This window comes from Oncorhynchus tshawytscha, linkage group LG33 (assembly GCF_018296145.1).
Source record: "Oncorhynchus tshawytscha isolate Ot180627B linkage group LG33, Otsh_v2.0, whole genome shotgun sequence".
Classification (NCBI taxonomy): domain Eukaryota; kingdom Metazoa; phylum Chordata; class Actinopteri; order Salmoniformes; family Salmonidae; genus Oncorhynchus; species Oncorhynchus tshawytscha.
In genome coordinates this window covers 368282-388988 of record NC_056461.1, presented here as the reverse complement: position 1 = coordinate 388988, position 20707 = coordinate 368282, and the positions used below count along the sequence as shown (strand labels likewise).

Below are 20707 nucleotides of genomic sequence, written 5' to 3'. Positions count from 1 at the left end.
ATTCAATTCTTTCAGATCTGCAGGAGTGTCTAGGATTGGGAGCTAGGTGTTGTTTCTAGGTAGGCACTATGGATTCCATTTCAGAGTTAATTCAATTTTAACACGTGACATCAAACTGAGATGTAGCCCTTAAAGAGAATGTCCAGCTCATTCATCCCCTAATAACCATGAGTGTGTGTGTCCTCTCCATATAGGTGACATATGTGAGGAACACATCGTCGGAGCAGGAAGAGGTGGTGGAGGCTCTGAGGGAGGAGATCCGGATGATGGCCCACCTCAACCACCCCAACATAATCCGCATGCTGGGGGCCACCTGCGAGAAGAGCAACTACAACCTGATGGTAGAGTGGATGGCAGGTAAGTGCCTTTGATGATGACACATCCAACGTTGAACAAACGTTGAACAAACGTTGAACAAACGTTTCCCGCTTTCATCCTTTGTTCAATTCAAATCAATCCAGTTTGATTTAGATTTATTTATTTTTTATCTAATTTGATAGATTATTGTTTCCTGCTTTTTATCTTTGTGACATGATCAATCATTATGTCTTTTTTTACTTTTCAAAATGTATAGTATTAATTGAACTTGTATTACTAATGAGAGAACTTTCAAGTTATGGGATGAATATGTATCAGCTGCAATAACTTCATGTAACTAATTAAGAAATTCCAGAAGTTTAACATCATAGTAGATATTGTAACTTCTGACCCTATCCCTCCTACTATGAAGCATTGTCCTCCCTACTATAACAATCACCCTGTTGCTCCCTTGGAAATAGAATGACTAGGTTATAGTAATTCTATCTCTATGGTTTACCCTCTCTATGTTGTGTCCAGGTGGGAGTGTGTCCCATCTCCTTAACAAGTACGGAGCCTTCAAGGAGGCTGTGATCATCAACTACACGGGGCAGCTGCTCCGAGGACTGGCCTACCTCCATGAGAATCAGATCATCCACAGAGACATCAAAGGTGAGTGCGCACACACACACACACACACACACACACACACACACACACACACACACAATCAACCTCCAGCACACAGGAAATCCCTGCTGTAATTGTGCTGCCTGTCACAGAGCTGAAGGAAGGGGGATGGCAAGCCCCTATGTGCCAGACCCATGACACAAACAAACTCATTCATGTGTTCCACGTTTTAGCTTTTGACTGTGGGGGCTTACTATAATAAGGGCTTGGGAATTTTACTGGTCAGGACATCCTATCTCTTCAATAACTACCCTTCCCCCACTCTACTCTCTCTCTCCCCCAGGTGCCAACCTGCTGATTGATAGCACAGGTCAGAGGCTGCGTATAGCTGACTTTGGGGCTGCTGCCAGACTGGCCTCTAAGGGCACTGGAGCAGGGGAGTTCCAAGGCCAACTCCTGGGAACCATCGCCTTCATGGCCCCAGAGGTAAACATGGATGACAGAGAGAGACTAAATCTGTGTCAGAATTAGCACTCTCTTCCCGGCATTTAGTGCACTAATTTTGACCAGAGCCACAGAGCATTTCAGACACACACACTGTGTACAAGTGATGGCTGACATGAAGCTTGTGAGCATAAAGCTAGAAAATTCTGCCACTTAAACGAATGCCCTAAGATCAAAACCTCTCAATCCTCTGTATCCTGTTTGTGGAGAGGATCTGAAAGAGAAAGAAGAAACAGCGGCAGAAGCAGTAGCCTTCTGTGGGGGCTGTTTTTTTGAAGAGGTCCCTGAGGATGCTGATTATGAACTGGGCTGGTAACCAGGTTAGCTAGTTGAGAACAAGTTCTCATTTGCAACTGCGACCTGGCCAAGATAAAGCGTAGCAATATGACACATACAACAACACAGAGTTACACATGGAATGAACAAAACATACAGTCAATAATACAGTAGAAAAAAATAAAGTCTATATACAGTGAGTGCAAATTAGGTCAAATAAGGGAGTTAAGGCAATAAATAGGCCATGGTGGCGAAGTAATTACAATATGGCAATTAAACACTGGAATGGTAGATGTACAAAAGATGGATGTGCAAGTAGAGATGCTGTGATGCAAAAGGAGCAAAATAAATAAATACAGTATGGGAATGAGTTAGATAGATGGGCTGTATACAGATGGGCTATGAACAGGTGCAGTGATCTGTGAGCTGCTCTGACAGCTGGTTTTTAAAGCTAGTGAAGGAGATGGGAATCTCCAGCTTCAGTGATTTTTGCAGTTTGTTCCAGTCAGTGGCAGCAGAGAATTGGAAGGAAAGGCGACCAAAGGAGTTGGGGGTGACCAGTATACCTGCTGGAGCGTGTGTTACGAGTAGGTGCTGCTATGGTGACCAGCGAGCTGAGATAGGGCGGGGCTTTACCTAGCAGAGACTTGTAGATAACCTGTAGCCAGTGGGTTTGGCGACGAGGATAAAGCGAGGGCCAGCCAACGAGAGCGTACAGGTCGCAGTGGTGGGTTGTATATGGGGCTTTGGTGACAAAACGGATGGCACTGTGATAGACTACATCCAGTTTGCTGAGTAGAGTGTTGGAGGCTATTTTATAGATGACATCTCCGAAGTCAAGGATCGGTAGGATGGTCAGTTTTACGAGGGTATGTTTGGCAGCATGAGTGAAGGAAACTTTGTTGCGAAATAGGAAGCCGATTCTAGATTTAATTTTTGATTGGAGATGCTTAATGTGAGTCTGGAAGGAGAGTTTACAGTCTAGCCAGACACCTAGGTATTTGTAGTTATCCACATATTCTAAGTCGGAGCCGTCCAGAGTAGTGATGCTGGACGGGCGGGCAGGTGTGGGCAATGATCGGTTGAAGAGCATGCATTTAGTTTTATTTGCATTTAAGAGCAGTTGGAGGCCACGGAAGGAGAGTTGTATGGCATTGAAGCTCGTCTGGAGGTTAGTTAACACAGTGTCCAAAGAAGGGCCAGAAGTATACAGAATGGTGTCGTCTGCGTAGAGGTGGATTAGAGAATCACCAGCAGCAAGAGCAACATCATTGATGTATACAGAGAAGAGAGTCGGCCCGAGACTTGAACCCTGTGGCACCCCCATAGAGACTGCCAGAGGTCCGGACAACAGGCCCTCTGATTTGACACACTGAGCTCTATCAGAGTAGTTAGAGTAGTCTATCAAGTAGTTGGTGAACCAGGCGAGGCAATCATTTGAGAAACCAAGGCTTTTGAGTCTGCCAATAAGGATGTGGTGATTGAGTCGAAAGCCTTGGCCAGGTCGATGAATACAGCTGCACAGTAATGTCTATTAACGATGGTGGTTATGATATCATTAAGGACCTTGAGCGTGCCTGAGGTGCACCCATGACCAGCTCGGAAACCAGATTGCATAGCGGAGAAGGTACAATGTGATTCAAAATGGTCAGTAATCTGTTTGTTAACTTGGCTTTCGAAGACCTTAGAGATGCAGGGTAGGATAGATTTGGGTCTAGAGTGTCTCCCCCTTTGAAGAGGGGGATGACCGCGGCAGCTTTCAAATCTTTGGGAATCTCAGACGATGTAAAAGAGAGGTTGAACAGGCTAGTAATAGGGGTTGCAACAATTTCGGCAGATAATTTAAGAAAGAGAGGGTCCAGATTGTCTAACCTGACTGATTTGTAGGGGTCCAGATTTTGCAGCTCTTTCAGAACATCAGCTATCTGGATATGGGTGAAGGAGATATGGTGGGGGCTTGGGCGGGTTGCTGTGGAGGGTGCCGGGCAGTTGACTGGGGTAGGAGTAGCCAGCTGGAAAGCATGGCCAGCCGTAGAGAAATGCTGATTGAAATTCCCAATTATAGTGGATTTGTCGGTTGTAACAGTGTTTCCTAGCCTCAGAGCAGTGGGTAGCTGGGATGAGGTGCTCTTAATCTCCATGAACTTTACAGTGTCCCAGAACTTTTTTTGAGTTTGTACTGCAGGATGCAAATTTCTGTTTAAAAAAAGCTAGCCTCTGCCTGTGCTTTGAGAGACTAGTCAAGGACCATATCACCTCCACCCTACCTGACACCCTAGACCCACTCCAATTTGCTTACCGCCCAAATAGGTCCACAGACGATGCAATCTCAACCACACTGCACACTGCCCTAACCCATCTGGACAAGAGGAATACCTATGTGAGAATGCTGTTCATCGACTACAGCTCGGCATTCAACACCATAGTACCCTCCAAGCTCGTCATCAAGCTCGAGACCCTGGGTCTCGACCCCGCCCTGTGCAACTGGGTACTGGACTTCCTGACGGGCCGCCCCCAGGTGGTGAGGGTAGGCAACAACATCTCCACCCCGCTGATCCTCAACACTGGGGCCCCACAAGGGTGCGTTCTGAGCCCTCTCCTGTACTCCCTGTTCACCCACGACTGCATGGCCACGCACGCCTCCAACTCAATTATCAAGTTTGGGGACGACACAACAGTGGTAGGCTTGATTACCAACAACGACGAGACGGCCTACAGGGAGGAGGTGAGGGCATTCGGAGTGTGGTGTCAGGAAAATAACCTCACACTCAATGTCAACAAAACTAAGGAGATGATTGTGGACTTCAGTAAACAGCAGAGGGAACACCCCCCTATCCACATCGATGGAACAGTAGTGGAGAGGGTAGCAAGTTTTAAGTTCCTCGGCATACACATCACAGACAAACTGAATTGGTCCACTCACACAGACAGCATCGTGAAGAAGGCGCTGCAGCGCCTCTTCAACCTCAGGAGGCTGAAGAAATTCGGCTTGTCACCAAAAGCACTCACAAACTTCTACAGATGCACAATCGAGAGCATCCTGGCGGGCTGCATCACCGCCTGGTACGGCAACTGCTCCGCCCACAACCGTAAGGCTCTCCAGAGGGTAGTGAGGTCTGCACAACGCATCACCGGGGGCAAACTACCTGCCCTCCAGGACACCTACACCACCCGATGTTACAGGAAGGCCATAAAGATCATCAAGGACAACAACCACCCGAGCCACTGCCCGTTCACCCCGCTATCATCCAGAAGGCGAGGTCAGTACAGGTGCATCAAAGCTGGGACCGAGAGACTGAAAAACAGCTTCTATCTCAAGGCCATCAGACTGTTAAACAGCCACCACTAACATTGAGTGGCTGCTGCCAACACACTGACTCAACTCCAGCCACTTTAATAATGGGAATTGATGGGAAATGATGTAAAATATATCACTAGCCACTTTAAACAATGCTACCTAATATAATGTTACATACCCTACATTATTCATCTCATATGCATACGTATATACTGTACTCTATATCATCTACTGCATCCTTATGTAATACATGTATCACTAGCCACTTTAACTATGCCACTTTGTTTACATACTCATCTCATATGTATATACTGTACTCGATACCATCTACTGTATCTTGCCTATGCTGCTCTGTACCATCACTCATTCATATATCTTTATGTACATATTCTTTATCCCCTTACACTGTGTATAAGACAGTAGTTTTGAAATTGTTAGTTAGATTACTTGTTGGTTATTACTGCATTGTCGGAACTAGAAGCACAAGCATTTCGCTACACTCGCATTAACATCTGCTAACCATGTGTATGTGACAAATAAAATTTGATTTGATTTGATTTTGATTTGTATATTGGTTCCTAAATTCCCTGAAAAGTTGCATATCACGGGGGCTATTCGATGCAAATGCAGAACGCCACAGGATGTTTTTGTGCTGGTCAAGGGCAGACAGGTCTGGAGTGAACCAAGGGCTATATCTATTTCTGGTTCTACATTTTTTGAATGGGGCATGCCTATTTAAGACGGTGAGGAAGGCGCTTTTAAAGAATAACCAGGCATCCTCTACTGTCGGGATGAGGTCAATGTCGTTCCAGGATACCACGGCCAGGTCGATTAGAAAGGCCTGCTCGCAGAAGTGTTTTAGGGAGTGTTTGACAGTGATGAGGGGTGGTCGTTTGCTCGCAGACCCATTACAGATGCAGGCATTGAGGGAGTGATCGCTGAGATCTTGGTTGAAAACAGCAGAGGTGTATTTGGAGGGTGAGTTAGTTAGGATGATATCTATGAGGGTGCCCGTGTTTACGGATTTGGGGTTATATCTGGTAGGTTTATTGATCATTTGTGTGAGATTGAGGGCATCAAGCTTAGATTGTAGGATGGCCGGGGTGTTAAGCATGTCCCAGTTTAGGTCAACTAGCAGCACAAGCTCAGAAGATAGATGGGGGGAAATCAAATCACATATGGTGTCGAGGGCACAGCTGGGGGCAGAGGGTGGTCTATAGCAAGCGGCAACGGTGAGAGACTTGTTTCTGGAAAGGTTAATTTTTAGAAGTAGAAGCTCAAATTGTTTGGGTACAGACCTGGATAGTAAGACAGAACTCTGCAGGTTATCTTTGCAGTAAATTTCAATACCGCCCCCTTTGGCAGTTCTATCTTGTCGGAAAATGTTATAGTTAGGGATGGAAATTTCAAGGTTTTTGGTGGTCTTCCTAAGCCAGGATTCAGACACGGCTAGGACTTCCGGATTGGCGGAGTGTGCTAGGGCAGTGAATAAATCAAACTTCGGGAGGAGGCTTCTAATGTTAACATGCATGAAACCAAGGCTTTTACGGTTGCAGAAGTCAACAAATGAGAGAGCCTGGGGGATGGGAGTGGAAGTAGACACTGCAGGGCCTGGATTAACCTCAACATCACCGGAGGAACAGAGGAGGAGTAGGATAAGGGTATGGCTAAAGGCTAACAGAACTGGACGCCTAGTGCGTTCAGAACAGAGAGTAAAAGGAGCAGATTTCTGGGCACGGTAGAATATATTCAAGGCATAATGTACAGACAAAGGTATAGTAGGATGTGAATGCAGTGGGGGTAAACCTGTGCCTATAGTGATAATGAAAGAGATATTGTCTCTAGAAATAGCATTTAAACCAGGTGATGTCACTGCGTGTGTGGGAGGTGGAACTAAATTGTTAGCCGAGGCGTGTTGAGCAGTGCTAAAGGCTCTACAGTGAAATAAAACAATAGTTACAAACCAGAACAGCAATCGACACGGCATGGTGACGTTAGGGAAAGGCATGCGTAGCCGGGTGATCATACAAGTCCAGTGCGTGGCTTCAAGCAGCTAGCGGCGTTGAAGCCATAGTCGTGAACTGTGTGGCTTCAAGCAGCTAGCGGAATTGAAGCCATAGTCGTGATAAAGAATGAAGAAAGAGAGCAACTAAATACAGACCCAACAAAACATGATGGGAGGCTCCGTGATAAATTTAACTCGTTGGCAGAGTCACATCCTTTGGTTTGACATTGTGTCCATCCACCAAAAATAAGTCTGTTGTGTAACTATGGCTTGCCATTTCAGTCCATTCTGCTGCTAAAGTGTGCGTGTGTAGTGTGTGCGTGCATTAAATGCTCAAATTCAATAAACAATGTATTTGTCCATATGTTGACACCTTCAGTATATGGTTGACTCTGTAGGTGCTACGTGGACAGCAGTATGGCCGGAGCTGTGATGTGTGGAGTGTAGGCTGTGCCGTCATCGAGATGTCGTGTGCCAAGCCCCCCTGGAACGCAGAGAAACACTCCAACCATCTAGCCCTCATATTCAAGGTACTGTCAATACAAGTAGTGTGGTCCTGTATGGCTCAGTTGGTAGAGCATGGCACTTGAAATGTCAGGATTGTGGGTTTGATTCCTGGGGCCACCCAATGTGAAAAATGTACACGCGCATGACTACAAGTCTCTTTGAATAAAAGTGTCTGCTAAAGGGCATTTATTATCGTTATAATTAAAGCCACAAAGTTAGGATTTTAAGGAAACCAAGGAAACCATGTCCAGTCACTTAGATATGTGATCAATTTGTCTTCAGGACCAGAAATATCTTATACCTAGACATTATATTGTTGGTCATTAGCATTATCATTGAATATGCGACCCACAAAAAACTGCACAATCAGTGTTTTCCCCAACTAGATGGAGTTGGCACTCTCTGCTTGTAAGGCTGAACTGAAATAATTGACAGGATAGACTGTCACAACATTACTTTATATTGATTGATGTACACAGATATAGCTGTAAAGACTCACGTATAGTTGTAAAAGACATACAGTACTCTAGTGACTTCATAAAGCATTCATACCCCTTGACTTGTTCCACATTTTTTTGTGTTAGAGCCTGAATTCAAAATTGATTAAATATTTGTTTTTCTTTTCACCAATACCCCATAGTGACAAAGTGAAAACATGTTTTTAAAAATGTTTGCTAATTTATTGAAAATTAAATACCGAAATATCTATATATTATATTCTATATTCAGACACCTAAGTCAATACTTCATAGAAACACCTTCGGCAGCGATTACAGCTGTGAATATTTCTTGATAAGTCTCTAAGACCTTTCCACAACTGGATTGTGCAACATTTGCCCACTATTAAAAAAAAAAAGTATTCAATCTCTGTCAAATTGGTTGTTTATCATTGCTAGACAACAAGTTTGCCACTCAGGAACATTCACTATCTTCTTGGTAAGCAACTCCAGTGTAGATTTGGCCTTGTGTTTTAGGTTTTTCTCTTGCTGAAAAGTTCATTAATTTCCCAGTGTCTGATGGAAAGCAGACTGAACCATGTTTTCCTCCAGGATTTTGCCTGTGCTTAGCTCCATTCCATTATTTTTTTTATCCTGAAAAACTCCCCAGTCCTTAAGAATTACAAGCATACCCATAACTATACTTGAAAATATGGGGTGTGGTACTCAGTAATGTGTTGTATTGGATTTGCCCCAAACATAACACTTTGTATTCAGGACAAAAAGTGAATTCCTTTGCCACATTTTATGCAGTATTACTTTATTGCCTTGTTGCAAACAGAATGCATGCTTTGGAATATTTTTATTCTGTACAGGCTTCCTTCAATTTCACTTTGTCAATTAGGTTAGTATTGTGGAATAACTGCAATGTTGTTGATCCATCCTCAGTTTTCTACTGTCACAGCCATTAAACTGTAACTGTTTTAAAGTCACCATTGGCCTCTTTCCGGCAGTTAGGAAGGACGCCCGTATCTTTGTAGTGACTGGGTGTATTGATACACCATCCAAAGTGTAATTAATAACTTCACCGTGCTCAAATAGATATTCAATGTCTGCTTTTTTAAAATGTTTACCCATCTACCGATAGGTGCCCTTATTTGCGAGGATTTGGAATACCTCCCTGGTTTTTGTGGTTGAATCTGTGTTTTAAAATAGTACTGCTTCACTGAGACCTTACATAATTGTTAAGGTCATATTGAAAAACATAATTCCACATAATTCCACTTTCAGGCAGAATTTTATGAGATTTGAGAACATATTGTGAGTGATTTTAGACCATTCCTCTATGCAGAGTCTTTCCAGATCCTTGATATCCTTCGCCTGCGCTGATGGACTGCCCGGCAGGTAGCCTAGTGGTTAGAGCGTTGGGCCAGTACCTGAAAGGTTGCTGGATTGAATCCCTGAGCTGACAAGGTACAAATCTGTCGTTCTGCCACTGAGCAAGGCAGTTAACCCACTGTTCCCTGCCACCGAAAATGTGGATGTCGATTATGGCAGCCCCCCGCACCTCTCTGATTGAGAGGGGTTGGGTTAAATGTGGAAGACACATTTCAGTTGAATCCATTCAGTTGTACCACTGACCAGGTATCCCCCTTTCTTCAATTCAAACCACAGGTTTTTAATAACCAGGTTTCTATCCAACCTTTTTATGCGAGTAAAGTACATTTCGGGTATATAAAATGTCATGACAAGCTTGATGGGATCAGCAATTTTGACAGTAAACTTTCCACATATTGACCCCAGAAAATACCCTAGAAAAGGTGGGATATTTTTAAGCGAGAAATAAAAACACTTTATATGCAAATATTGATATAACAACCATCATATTGAAGTAAATTCTAGCCACACAGTAATATTGTGTGGTCCTCCCACTATGACTTTGGAAAGCATGCAGTTTATTAGTCTGCAGATTAAATAAATTATGATGAACTTCACAGGGTAATGAGCTTCACACTTCACACTGATGTAACTGAGTCAGGTTTGTAGGCCTCCTTGCTCTCACAATATTTTTCATTTATGCCCACACATTTTCTATAGGATTGAGGTTAGGGCTTTGTGATGGCCAATCCAATACCTTTACTTTGTTGTTCTTAGGCCATTTTGCCACAACTTTGGGAGTATGCTTGGGGTAATTGTCCATTTGGGAAGATCCGTTTGCGACCAAGCTTTAACTTCCTGACGGATGTCTTGAGATGCTGCTTCAATATATCCACATATTTTTCCTCCTTCATGATGCCATCTATTTTGTGAAGTGCAGCAGCACCCCCACAACATGATGCTGCCACCCCCGTGCTTCATGTTTGGGATGGTGTTCTTCGGCTTGCAAGCCTCCCCCTTTTTCCTCCAAACATAATGATGGTCATTATGGCCAAACAGTTCTATTTTTCTATCTAGTTCTATCAGACCAGAGCATTTCTCCAAAAAGTATGATCTTTGTCCCCATGTGCAGTTGTAAACCGTAGTCTGGCATTTTATGGCGGTTTTGGAGCAGTGGCTTCTTCCTTGCTGAGGGGGCTTTCAGGTTATGTCGGTAAAGAACTCGTTTTACTGTGGATATACAGTGGGGAGAACAAGTACACTGTACACAACCTCACTGAGCTCGAGCTGTTTTGCAAGGAGGAATGGGAAAAATGTCAGTCTCTCGATGTGCAAAACTGATAGCGACATACCCCAAGCGACTTACAGCTGTAATCGCAGCAAAAGGTGGCGCTACAAAGTATTAACTTAAGGGGGCTGAATAATTTTGCACGCCCAATTTTTCAGTTTTTGATTTGTTAAAAAAGTTTGAAATATCCAATAAATGTCGTTCCACTTCATGATTGTGTCCCACTTGTTGTTGATTCTTCACAAAAAAAATACAGTTTTATATCTTAATGTTTGAAGCCTGAAATGTGGCAAAAGGTCGCAAAGTTCAAGGGGGCCGAATACTTTCGCAAGGCACTGTATCATGCAATAAAATGCAAATTAATTACTTAAAAATCATACAATGTGATGTTCTGGATTTTTGTTTTAGATTCCGTCTCTCACAGTTGAAGTGTACCTATGATAAAAATTACAGACCTCTACATGCTTTATAAGTAGGGAAAACCTGCAAAATCGGCAGTGTATCAAATACTTGTTCTCCCCACTGTAGATATTTTTGTACCTGTTTCTTCCAGCATCTTCACAAGGTCTTTTGCTGTTGTTCTGGGATTGATTTGTACTTTTCGCACCAAAGTACATTCATCTCTTTCCTGAGTGGTATGACGGCTGCGTGGTCCCATGGTGTTTATACTTGCGTACTATTGTTTGTACAGATGAACGTGGTACCTTCATACATTTGGAATTCGCTCCCAAGGAAGAACCAGACTTCTGGAGGTCTACACATTTTTTTCTGAGGTCTTGGCTGATTTTATTTTTAATTTCCCATGATTTCAAGCAAAGAGGCACAGAGTTTGAAGTTATGGCCTTATAGTACATCCACAGGTACACCTCCAATTGACTCAAATGATGTCAATTAGCCTATCAGAAGCTTCTAAAGCCTAAAGAAAATGCACAGTCAACTTAGTGTATGTTAACTTTTTTCCCACTGGAATTGTAATACAAGTGAATTATAAGTGAAATAATCTGTCTGTAAACAATTGTTGGAAAAATTATATGTGTCATGCACAAAGTAGATGTTCTAACCGACTTGACAAAACTATAGTTTGCTAACAAGAAATTTGTTGAGAGGTTGATAAATGAGTTCTAATGATTCCAACCTAATTGTATGTACACTTCCAACTTCAACTGTATACGAGAGTAGGTGTTATGGACATTAGAGTAGTATGTATAGTCCATAGATACTTTTGCTATTAGTTTTTTTCCAGATATCTATTTTATTTTACCTTTATTTAACTAGGCAAGTCAGTTAAGAACAAACTCTTATTTAGAATGACGGCCTAGGAACAGTGGGTTAACTGCCTTGTTCCCGGGGCAGAACGTCAGATTTTTACCTTGTCAGCTCGGGGATTCCATCTTGCAACCTTTCGGTTACTAGTCCAACGCTCTAACCACTAGGCTACCTGCCGCCCTATCATTCCCATTCGTTAGTAAAAGAGTTCAATATCTTTGCAGATCTTGGGTTTGTGGTGGGGACTTGAGATGATTTGTCCAGGGTTGGGTTGAGGGTACAATTAAAATCTCCAGCCACCACTCCAAAGGAAACACAATGCTCATTGAACAGGGTTATAATTTTTTACATGAAAGCAGGACTATCTGTGTTAGGGGCGTATATGTTTAATATAGTAATTGGTTGCCCATACAGTGACCCAGTTATCAAAATAAATCTCCCCCACAGATCAGATATGTATTTGTCAATTATGAATGGAACATGCTTATGGATAAGAATGGCTGTGCCTCTACTGTTTGTTTGATTTGAAAGACGAGAAATCCACCTCTCCCACCCAAGCTCTGCAGAGTTTAGCAAGTTCATTACAGAGGTGTGTCTCTTTTTTAATAGTGTGATGTTTGCTTTTTCCTTTTTAAGAACACATATCTTTTTCCATTTTATTACATGACCAGGACCATGGCAGTTCCATGTCAGTAGATTTAAGGTACTAGTCAATGTCATCAAGCAGTAATCGAACTGTAGTGAAAGTTACCTCTGGGTAAAGGTGGATAATAGTTACAGCTGTGATCATATAAAAGATAAGTAAATGGTGTACATAAAATAACAATCTCTGAACACCCCAGCCGAGTTCCCAAACAACTCAACATATCCCTTTGGATCTATTAACCCCACGCTCAGTCTCAATTCTGTGTTCCAAAAAACGGGAACAATTTTGGACCAAATAAAATAAATTATGCAGCAAATCCTTAAAACTTCTTGACGCACCCATCCCGTTAGCGGGATCATTTTCATCAACATCCGCTAAATTGCAGAGCGCCAAATTCAAATTAAATTACTAAAAATATTTAATTTTCATGAAATCACAAGTGCAATATAGCAAAACACAGCTTAGCTTGTTGTTAACTTCTTATGGTATAGGGGACGGTTGCGTCCCACTTGGGCAAAAAATGGGGAAAATGCAGCGCGGCAAATTCCAAACGATTCTATAAAAATCTAACTTTCATTAAATCACAGATGTAAGATACTCAAATAAAGCTACACTCGTTGTGAATCCTGCCAACGTCAGCATAACAAGCTATTATCTGATGATAGCACAACAGTAAACAAAGAGGGTAGCATATTTCAACCCTGCAGGCGCAACACAAAACGCAGAAATAAAATATAAAACATGCCTTACCTTTGACGAGCTTCTTTTGTTGGCACTCCAATATGTCCCATAAACATCACAATTGGTCCTTTTGTTCGATTAATTCCGTCCATATATATCCAACATGTCAATTTATTTGGCGCGTTTGAACATTTTGGCGCGCTTCCAAAATGCTCAACGTCACTGCAAAATATTTTAAAAGTTGCCTATAAACTTTGCCAAAATATTTCGAATTATTTTTGTAATACAACTTCAGGTATTTTTAAACGTTAATAATCAATCAAATTGAAGACAGGTCTATCTGTTTTCAATAGAGCACGAGAGGAAACTAACGCTACTTTTCAAGTCTTGGCCAACTCTCAACAGCGTTACCCTTTTCCAGGATGGCCCTACTTCTTCATTGCACAAATGAATAACCTCAACCAAATTCCAAAGACCGGTGACATCCAGTGGAAGCGGTAGGAACTGAAAACAAGTTCCTAAGAAATATTGTTTGCCAATGAGAAGTCAGTGAACAGACAGAGACCTCAAAAAAAAGTGTGAACGGTTAGTCCTCTGGGTTTTGCCTGCTACATAGTTTTAGAAACTTTGGAGTGTTTCCTATCCAAATCTACTAATAATATGCATATCTTATATTCTTGGCATGAGTAGCAGGAAGTTGAAATTGGGCACGCTATTTATCCAAAAATGAAAATGCTGACCCCTATACCTTTAGAAGTTAATCCACCTGGCGTGTCAGATTTCCATAAAGCTTTTTGGCGAAAGCATAACAAGCGTTTATGTAAGAACATCTCTCTCAGTAGACAAAATATTACAAACAGCTAGCAGCCTAGCTGTTTGGTCAGGAAAGTCAGAAAAGCAATAAATTAAATCGCTTACCTTTGATGATCTTCGGATGTTTGCACTCACGAGACTCCCAGTTACACAATAAATGTTCCTTTTGTTCCATAAAGATTATTTTATATCCAAAATACCTCCATTTGTTTGGCGCATTATGTTCAGAAATCCACAGACTCGAGCGGTCACGACATCGCAGATGAAAATTAGTATCTGTAAAGTGCGTAGAAAGATGTCAAATGTTTTTTATAATCAATCCTCAGGTTGTTTTTACAATATACAATCGATAATATGCCAACCGGAATGTAGCTTCTGGTTCTTTCTCGCTAATTTTTCAAAATAAAAGCCTGAAACTATGTCTAAAGACTGTTCACTGCTTGAGGAAGCCATAGGAAAAGGAATCTGGTTGATATCCCTTTAATTGGGGGCAAGGCATCAAACGTCCATCGTACGTTTTTTAGCCAAAAACGAAAATACTACTTAAGTTAAAATCAAGATGAATCTATAGGATAAGTTGTTTGTTTTTATTAAAACAAAATATCAACAGGATAAGGCCATGGGGATAAAATTGACACAGTGAGGCTCCTGTTAGGTCTGTAAATGAGTCGTAATCGACAGGCTATAAATGGTGAAGGCCTATGTGAAAATGATAACTACCAATAATAATGAAAAGGGGAGAAAATAAAGATAAAAGTTTAGTAGGCCTAGGTTAGGCTATAGGGCCTATCCCTCTCTCAGCTAAAATAAAATAAATTCAAATTAGATGGCTATGATGACATTTAATGGGGCGGGTGGGTCATTGAATGTCGGCTATATGTCTTCTCACCTCCTTTATTAATAACAGTAATCACTTTTAATCATTGGTCCATTTCTCAGTGGCCAGCATTGTCCTTCAAAAAATGTTTTGCCCTCTTCGGGAGTTTTGAAGTGTAGCAGGGCTCCTTGGTGAAGAATCCTGAGCTTGTTTTGGTATTTGAATCCCCTAAAGATGCCTCAGTCAATGGAGTATTTCTTCACCTCGTCAAACTCTTTGCGCTTTCGCCGTATTCCAGCAGACAGATCTTGGTGTAAGGTGAGTTTGACATTACCCACTGTAATGGTGTTGATTTCAAATCAAATCAAATCAAATTTTATTTGTCACATACACATGGTTAGCAGATGTTAATGCGAGTGTAGCGAAATGCTTGTGATTTTTGCCCCCTGTAGGACTCGTTCCTTGTTGGTGAATCTCAGGAAACATATGGTGATTGGGCACAGTGGTTGTCTGGCTGCTGGTGGGGGCCTTAGTGCTCGGTGAGCTCTCTCCAGTTCTATGGGCCTGTCGGTGGACAGGTGGAGCCACTCAGGAAGTTTGTCTTGCAGGTAGCGGATCAGTGGCATGTTTCCCTCTTCTTTTTTGGTCAGGTTTAATAGGAACACAATTATTCCTTCACCCCCTATTTTCCATGTCCTCTGTTTTCTCTTCCAGATGCTCTATTTTCTTTTTAGCAGATGCTATTGTTTCCATGGCATCTGCCAGTGACTTTTCCACGGATAGGATTCGCCCCTCTGCCTCATCCAGGCACCCCATGTTGATGCTTATCTTGTTGTTGATGTCAGGCAAAGCATTTTCCAGGGTTGTCACCTTGCCCCCTATCACTCTGAGCTGAGATAACTTTGATCTAATTTGATGTTGAGTTCTGTACGTTGGGATCTTAGCTCAGAAAGGATGTCTTCAACAGAGTGCGAGGTTGGCAGTTGTTGGCCCTCGCGAGGGGACGGGTCCTCTTGCTCCTAGCTAATGGCACTATCTTTTTCTGAAGCTAGCTGTTTCTCGGAGGCTTTTTCCACGGCTATTGGTCGAGTCTGGGTAAAAATGTCAACTGTAATGTCGCCTTTTGTAGCCTCCATGATTGTTTTACTAAAGCTAATGGAGTTTTAACTTGAAGTGGGGGTAAGATTAAGAATTGGAAACTACTTGTGCGGAGCTCTTAGTTCATGTGGCCATCTCGTTCAAGGGTCACATGATCCCCCTATAGCTCAGTATTTCAATTGTTTATTTTGTACAGTCATTTTTGCTCATCTTTATCAAGGGTGTCAATAATTTCGGGACCCCACTGTATATATAGCTGAAAAAGCACCCTATTGGCCTTCCTCTTTCATCCAAAGTCCTTGTGGTTGATAGGGTTTCTACAGTATCATAACTTCACCCTTACCTCCTCTCTCCCTCTCCCCCAGATTGCGAGTGCCACCTGTGCACCCTCCATCCCTCCCCAGCTGACTGCGGGACTGAGGGACGTTACCCTGCGCTGCCTGGAGCTGCAGCCCACGGACCGTCCCCCCTCCAGGGAACTCCTCAAGCACCCCATCTTCCGTCTCAACTGGTAGTCCCCAACATCCTCCCCCAGTCCACTACCCTCCCTATCCCAAAGCGTCCGTACGGAAATACTACTGAAGGCCTAGCCAAGCCTGGTTTCTCTCCTCCTCTAAAAGCTTCCAATCAGACCAACCTCCCTAACCGCTACCATTACTACCTTCCTTGCACCCCAGACCCTCCCCAGTCAAGAGTGGAGGGCCTGGGATGGACAGTAGTATCTGGGCCCTCCTCTCTCCCTCCCTTCTACTATGGCCTCAAACTGCTGTATCTTAGCACAAAATGCAAAAAGCAAGTCGCAAAATTTCTACTACGAAAATGGTGCATTCTTAGTCACAGGGCCATGCTGGTATACTGTAGTCTGTATTGCTCTTCAAGGCTTTGTTCTGGTAATGAAATGGTTCCTTAACCACTTCCGTAGCCATTTTGCAGTGCCGCAAAGGTTTCAAGAAGTTATTCCCATTTTAAAAACAAGTCCTTAGAAACACAAATGGAAGACGATGGAGTAAAGATGGTTTTTATCACTTATGTTGTATCGTCTGGTCAGAAGTCTCAGAAGAAAATCACAATGAAGCGGTTTAATCGGTTGATTTTGTGCATAACTGCGTTTCTACAAAGATGCCTTTAAAATGTGCATTTTACTGTTGGGCCATCAAGCTTAGTCGAATAATCATGAAGAACACTTAAGTGTTTCAGGGATTGCTGACATATCTAACAGAAACTTTGCTAGTTTGGCAAGCTTAACACTGAATGTGAACGCTTATGATGCCAGTATTTGTCTGAACTGTTTTTTTGTTTTTAAGATTTTGCTTTTAAGACATGCAAAGACATAAAACGTTTGGACACACCTACTCATTCAAGGGTTTTTCTTTATTTTTAGTATTTTCTACATTTTAGAATAATAGTGAAGACATCAACACTATGAAATGACACGTATGGAATCATGTAGGAACCAAAAAAGTGTTAAACGAATCAAAATATATTTTCTTCAAATAGCCACCCTTTGACTTGATGACAGCTTTGCACACTCTTGGCATTCTCTCAACCAGCTTCATGAGGTTGTCACCTGGAATGTATTTCAATTAACAGGTGTGCCTTCTTAAAGGTTAATTTGTGGAATTTCTTTCCTTAATACGTTTGAGCCAATCAGTTGTGTTGTGACAAGGTAGGGGTGGTATACAGAAGATAGCCCTATTTGGTAAAATACTAAATCCATATTATGTCAAGAAGAGCTCAAATAAGCAAAGAGAAACGACAGTCCATCATTACTTTAAAACATGAAGGTCAGTCAAGCCGGAAAATGTCAAGAACTTTGAAAGTTTCTTCAAGTTCAGTCGCAAAAAACATCAAGCAGTATGATGAACCTGGCTCTCATGAGGACCGCCACAGGAAAGGAAGACCCAGAGTTACCTCTGCTGCAGAGGATAAGTTCATTAGAGTTATTATCCTTTTTCCCCAAATAAGACTCATCTCAACATCAAGTGTTCAGAGGAGACTGTGTGAATCAGGCCTTCATGGTCAAATTCCTGGAAAGAAACCATTACTAAAGAACACCAATAACAAGAAGAGACACGAGCAATGCACATTAGACCAGTGGAAATCTGTCCTTTAGTCTGATAAATCTGAGATTTTGTCTTTGTGTGACGCAGAGTAGGTGAGCGGATGATCTCCGCATGTGCGGTTCCCACCGTGAAGCATGGAGGAGGTGGTGTGATGTTGTGGGGGTGCTTTGGCCAGTGACACTGTCAGTGATTTATTTAGAATTTAAGACACACTTAACCAGCATGGCTACCACAGCATTCTGCAGCGATACGCCATCACATCTGGTTTGCGCTTAGTGGGACTATAATTTGTTTTCAACAGAACAATGACCCAACACACCTCCAGGCTGTGCAAGGGCTTTTGACCAAGAAGGAGAGTGAGGGAGTGCTGCAACCCAATTCAAATCAAATCAAAATCAAATCAAATGTATTTATATAGCCCTTCGTACATCAGCTGATATCTCAAAGTGCTGTACAGAAACCCAGCCTAAAACCCCAAACAGCAAGCAATGCAGGTGTAGAAGCACGGTGGCTAGGAAAAAGTCCCTAGAAGGAAACCTAGAGAGGAACCAGGCTATGTGGGGTGGCCAGTCCTCTTCTGGCTGTGCCGGGTGGAGATTATAACAGAACATGGCCAAGATGTTCAAATGGACTGGGGACAGCAAGGAGTCATCATGTCAGGTAGTCCTGGGGCATGGTCCTAGGGCTCAGGTCCTCCGAGAGAGAGAAAGAAAGAGAGAAAGAGAGAATTAGAGAGAGCACACTTAAATTCACACAGGACACCGAATAGGACAGGAGAAGTACTCCAGATATAACAAACTGACCCTAGCCCCCCGACACATAAACTACTGCAGCATAAATACTGGAGGCTGAGACAGGAGGGGTCAGGAGACACTGTGGCCCCAACCGCCAACAACATGGTTTGGGAAGAGTTGGACCCTGGAGTGAGGGAAAAGCAGCCAACAAGGGCTCAGCATATGTGGGAACTCCTTCAAGACTGTTGGAAAAGCATTCCATGTGAAGCTGGTTGAGAGAATGCGAAGTGTGCAAAGCTGTCATCAAGGCAAAGGTTAGCTACTTTGAAGAATCTGAAATATAAAATATATTTTGATTTGTTTAACAATTTTTAGGTTACTACATGATTCCATATGTGTTATTTCATAGTTTTGATGTCTTTACTATTATTCTACAATGTAGAAAATAGTAAAAAAATAAAGAAAAACTCTTGAATGAGTAGGTGTTTCCAAACTTTTGTCTGGTACTGTGTATGTAACAAAAATTGTTATATTGAGTGAACAAAACATTAAGAACACCTGCTTTTTCCATTACAAATTTACCAGGTGAACCCAGGTGAAAGTTATTGATGTCACTTGTTTAATCCACTTCAATCAGTGTAGGTGAAGGGTAGGAGACAGGTTAAATAAGGTGTTCCTAATGTTTGGTATGCTCAGTGTATATTTATTATATATATATATATATATATATATATATATATAAACGGATATGTTTCTTAGCTTTTTGGATGTTATATTCTCTCTTCAAAACTATCCTTACGAATTGAGACATCTGTTGAGTATGGAGGTAAGGTCTCCCAACAACATTTTAATGTCGGGCCACGGCGTTAAAAGAAATCCCCCGTCGGCCTCTTAACTGCTGTTACGATTGAGCTGTGTGCGTCACGCATATTTGTTTATTTGTTTATAATTTAATGAACCTTCAAAACCTCTATTTTCAATATTGATCTACCATTCTTTTGGTGATATTCCGTTGTAGAATATCACACAACAATTCAGTTATTTTTGATCTGAGAACTATTTGTTTTTTTAATATGTTATAAAATCCGTATATATATCTGAGGTTTTCTCAAACTTATTTTTTCCATGGGGGATTTTCTATTTGATAAATATAAATGCTGTTCAATGTCGTTTTTTTGAGTCAAGTGATATTTCTGAACTCAAGCTAGACTTTTTTGCTTGTAAATGTTTTTTCTCTCTCTCTTTTTAATTAGTTCTTTCTCAAGCATGATCCTAAATTGTGTTACTTGTATGAACTATAACTCTTCAAGTGTTGTTGTTCTCGTCTCAGTTAAGAAAGTAAAATGATGATAATTAAGATGAAAGGTTTTTTTTATTGAATTGGAAATATGCATTTAATTGCTATTTTTATATTTGAATCTCTAGTTTAAAGGGTTCAAGAGTTCGAATTCCATAATGGCAATGGTTTGAGACAATTTTAAAAAATACTGTTTTTTTGTTGCATACAATTGTATATATTTAATACTAATCATATTTCTTTATGTGGAGTATAAGCTGATCAAGCTTGAAGACTTAAATGTAAATAAATGTGAAGTTTGGTAGTTAAAATTATTGTACTTGAGTGTATTTTTATACCACACTATTTTCCATAAATATTAGTTTTTGTTCCTACTTCTGGTTATTTTTCTTATCTTACTTTTCAATGTATTTTTAAAAGCTTTAAAGTTATGCACTCGTCTTTTTTTATATACTGGAAGAAAAATCTGTTTCGGTCAAATTCATAAAAGCTAGTCAGTATTACTTCAATTTGTCATGTCTGGTAAGAATTATAATCTCTCAATGCCTTCTGAATCCTCCTCTTATCCACCTGTGTCTCAGCCAGCTTTCTAGTCTTTATGTATTATATTTTCTCATTTTATGTTGATGTGATGTAATCTTGTGTCCTTTTTTGGATCGGAGTTGGCTTGAAA

The 20707-nt window shown here is 41.6% G+C and overlaps 1 protein-coding gene across 2 annotated transcripts in view; it reads left to right on the top strand.

Moving 5' to 3' along the window:
* LOC112230734 (mitogen-activated protein kinase kinase kinase 1) overlaps positions 1 to 17346 on the top strand; it is a 166685-nt gene extending 149339 nt beyond the window's left edge. For both annotated transcript variants that reach the window (XM_024396986.2, XM_024396985.2), the window contains exons 16-20: positions 195 to 357; positions 838 to 969; positions 1271 to 1413; positions 7409 to 7540; positions 16306 to 17346. In XM_024396986.2, the coding sequence (XP_024252754.1) occupies positions 195 to 357; positions 838 to 969; positions 1271 to 1413; positions 7409 to 7540; positions 16306 to 16455 (720 nt within the window). In that variant the 3' untranslated portion in view covers positions 16456 to 17346. The remainder of the gene's footprint in view (positions 1 to 194; positions 358 to 837; positions 970 to 1270; positions 1414 to 7408; positions 7541 to 16305) is intronic.
* Positions 17347 to 20707: the final 3361 nt, after the last annotated feature.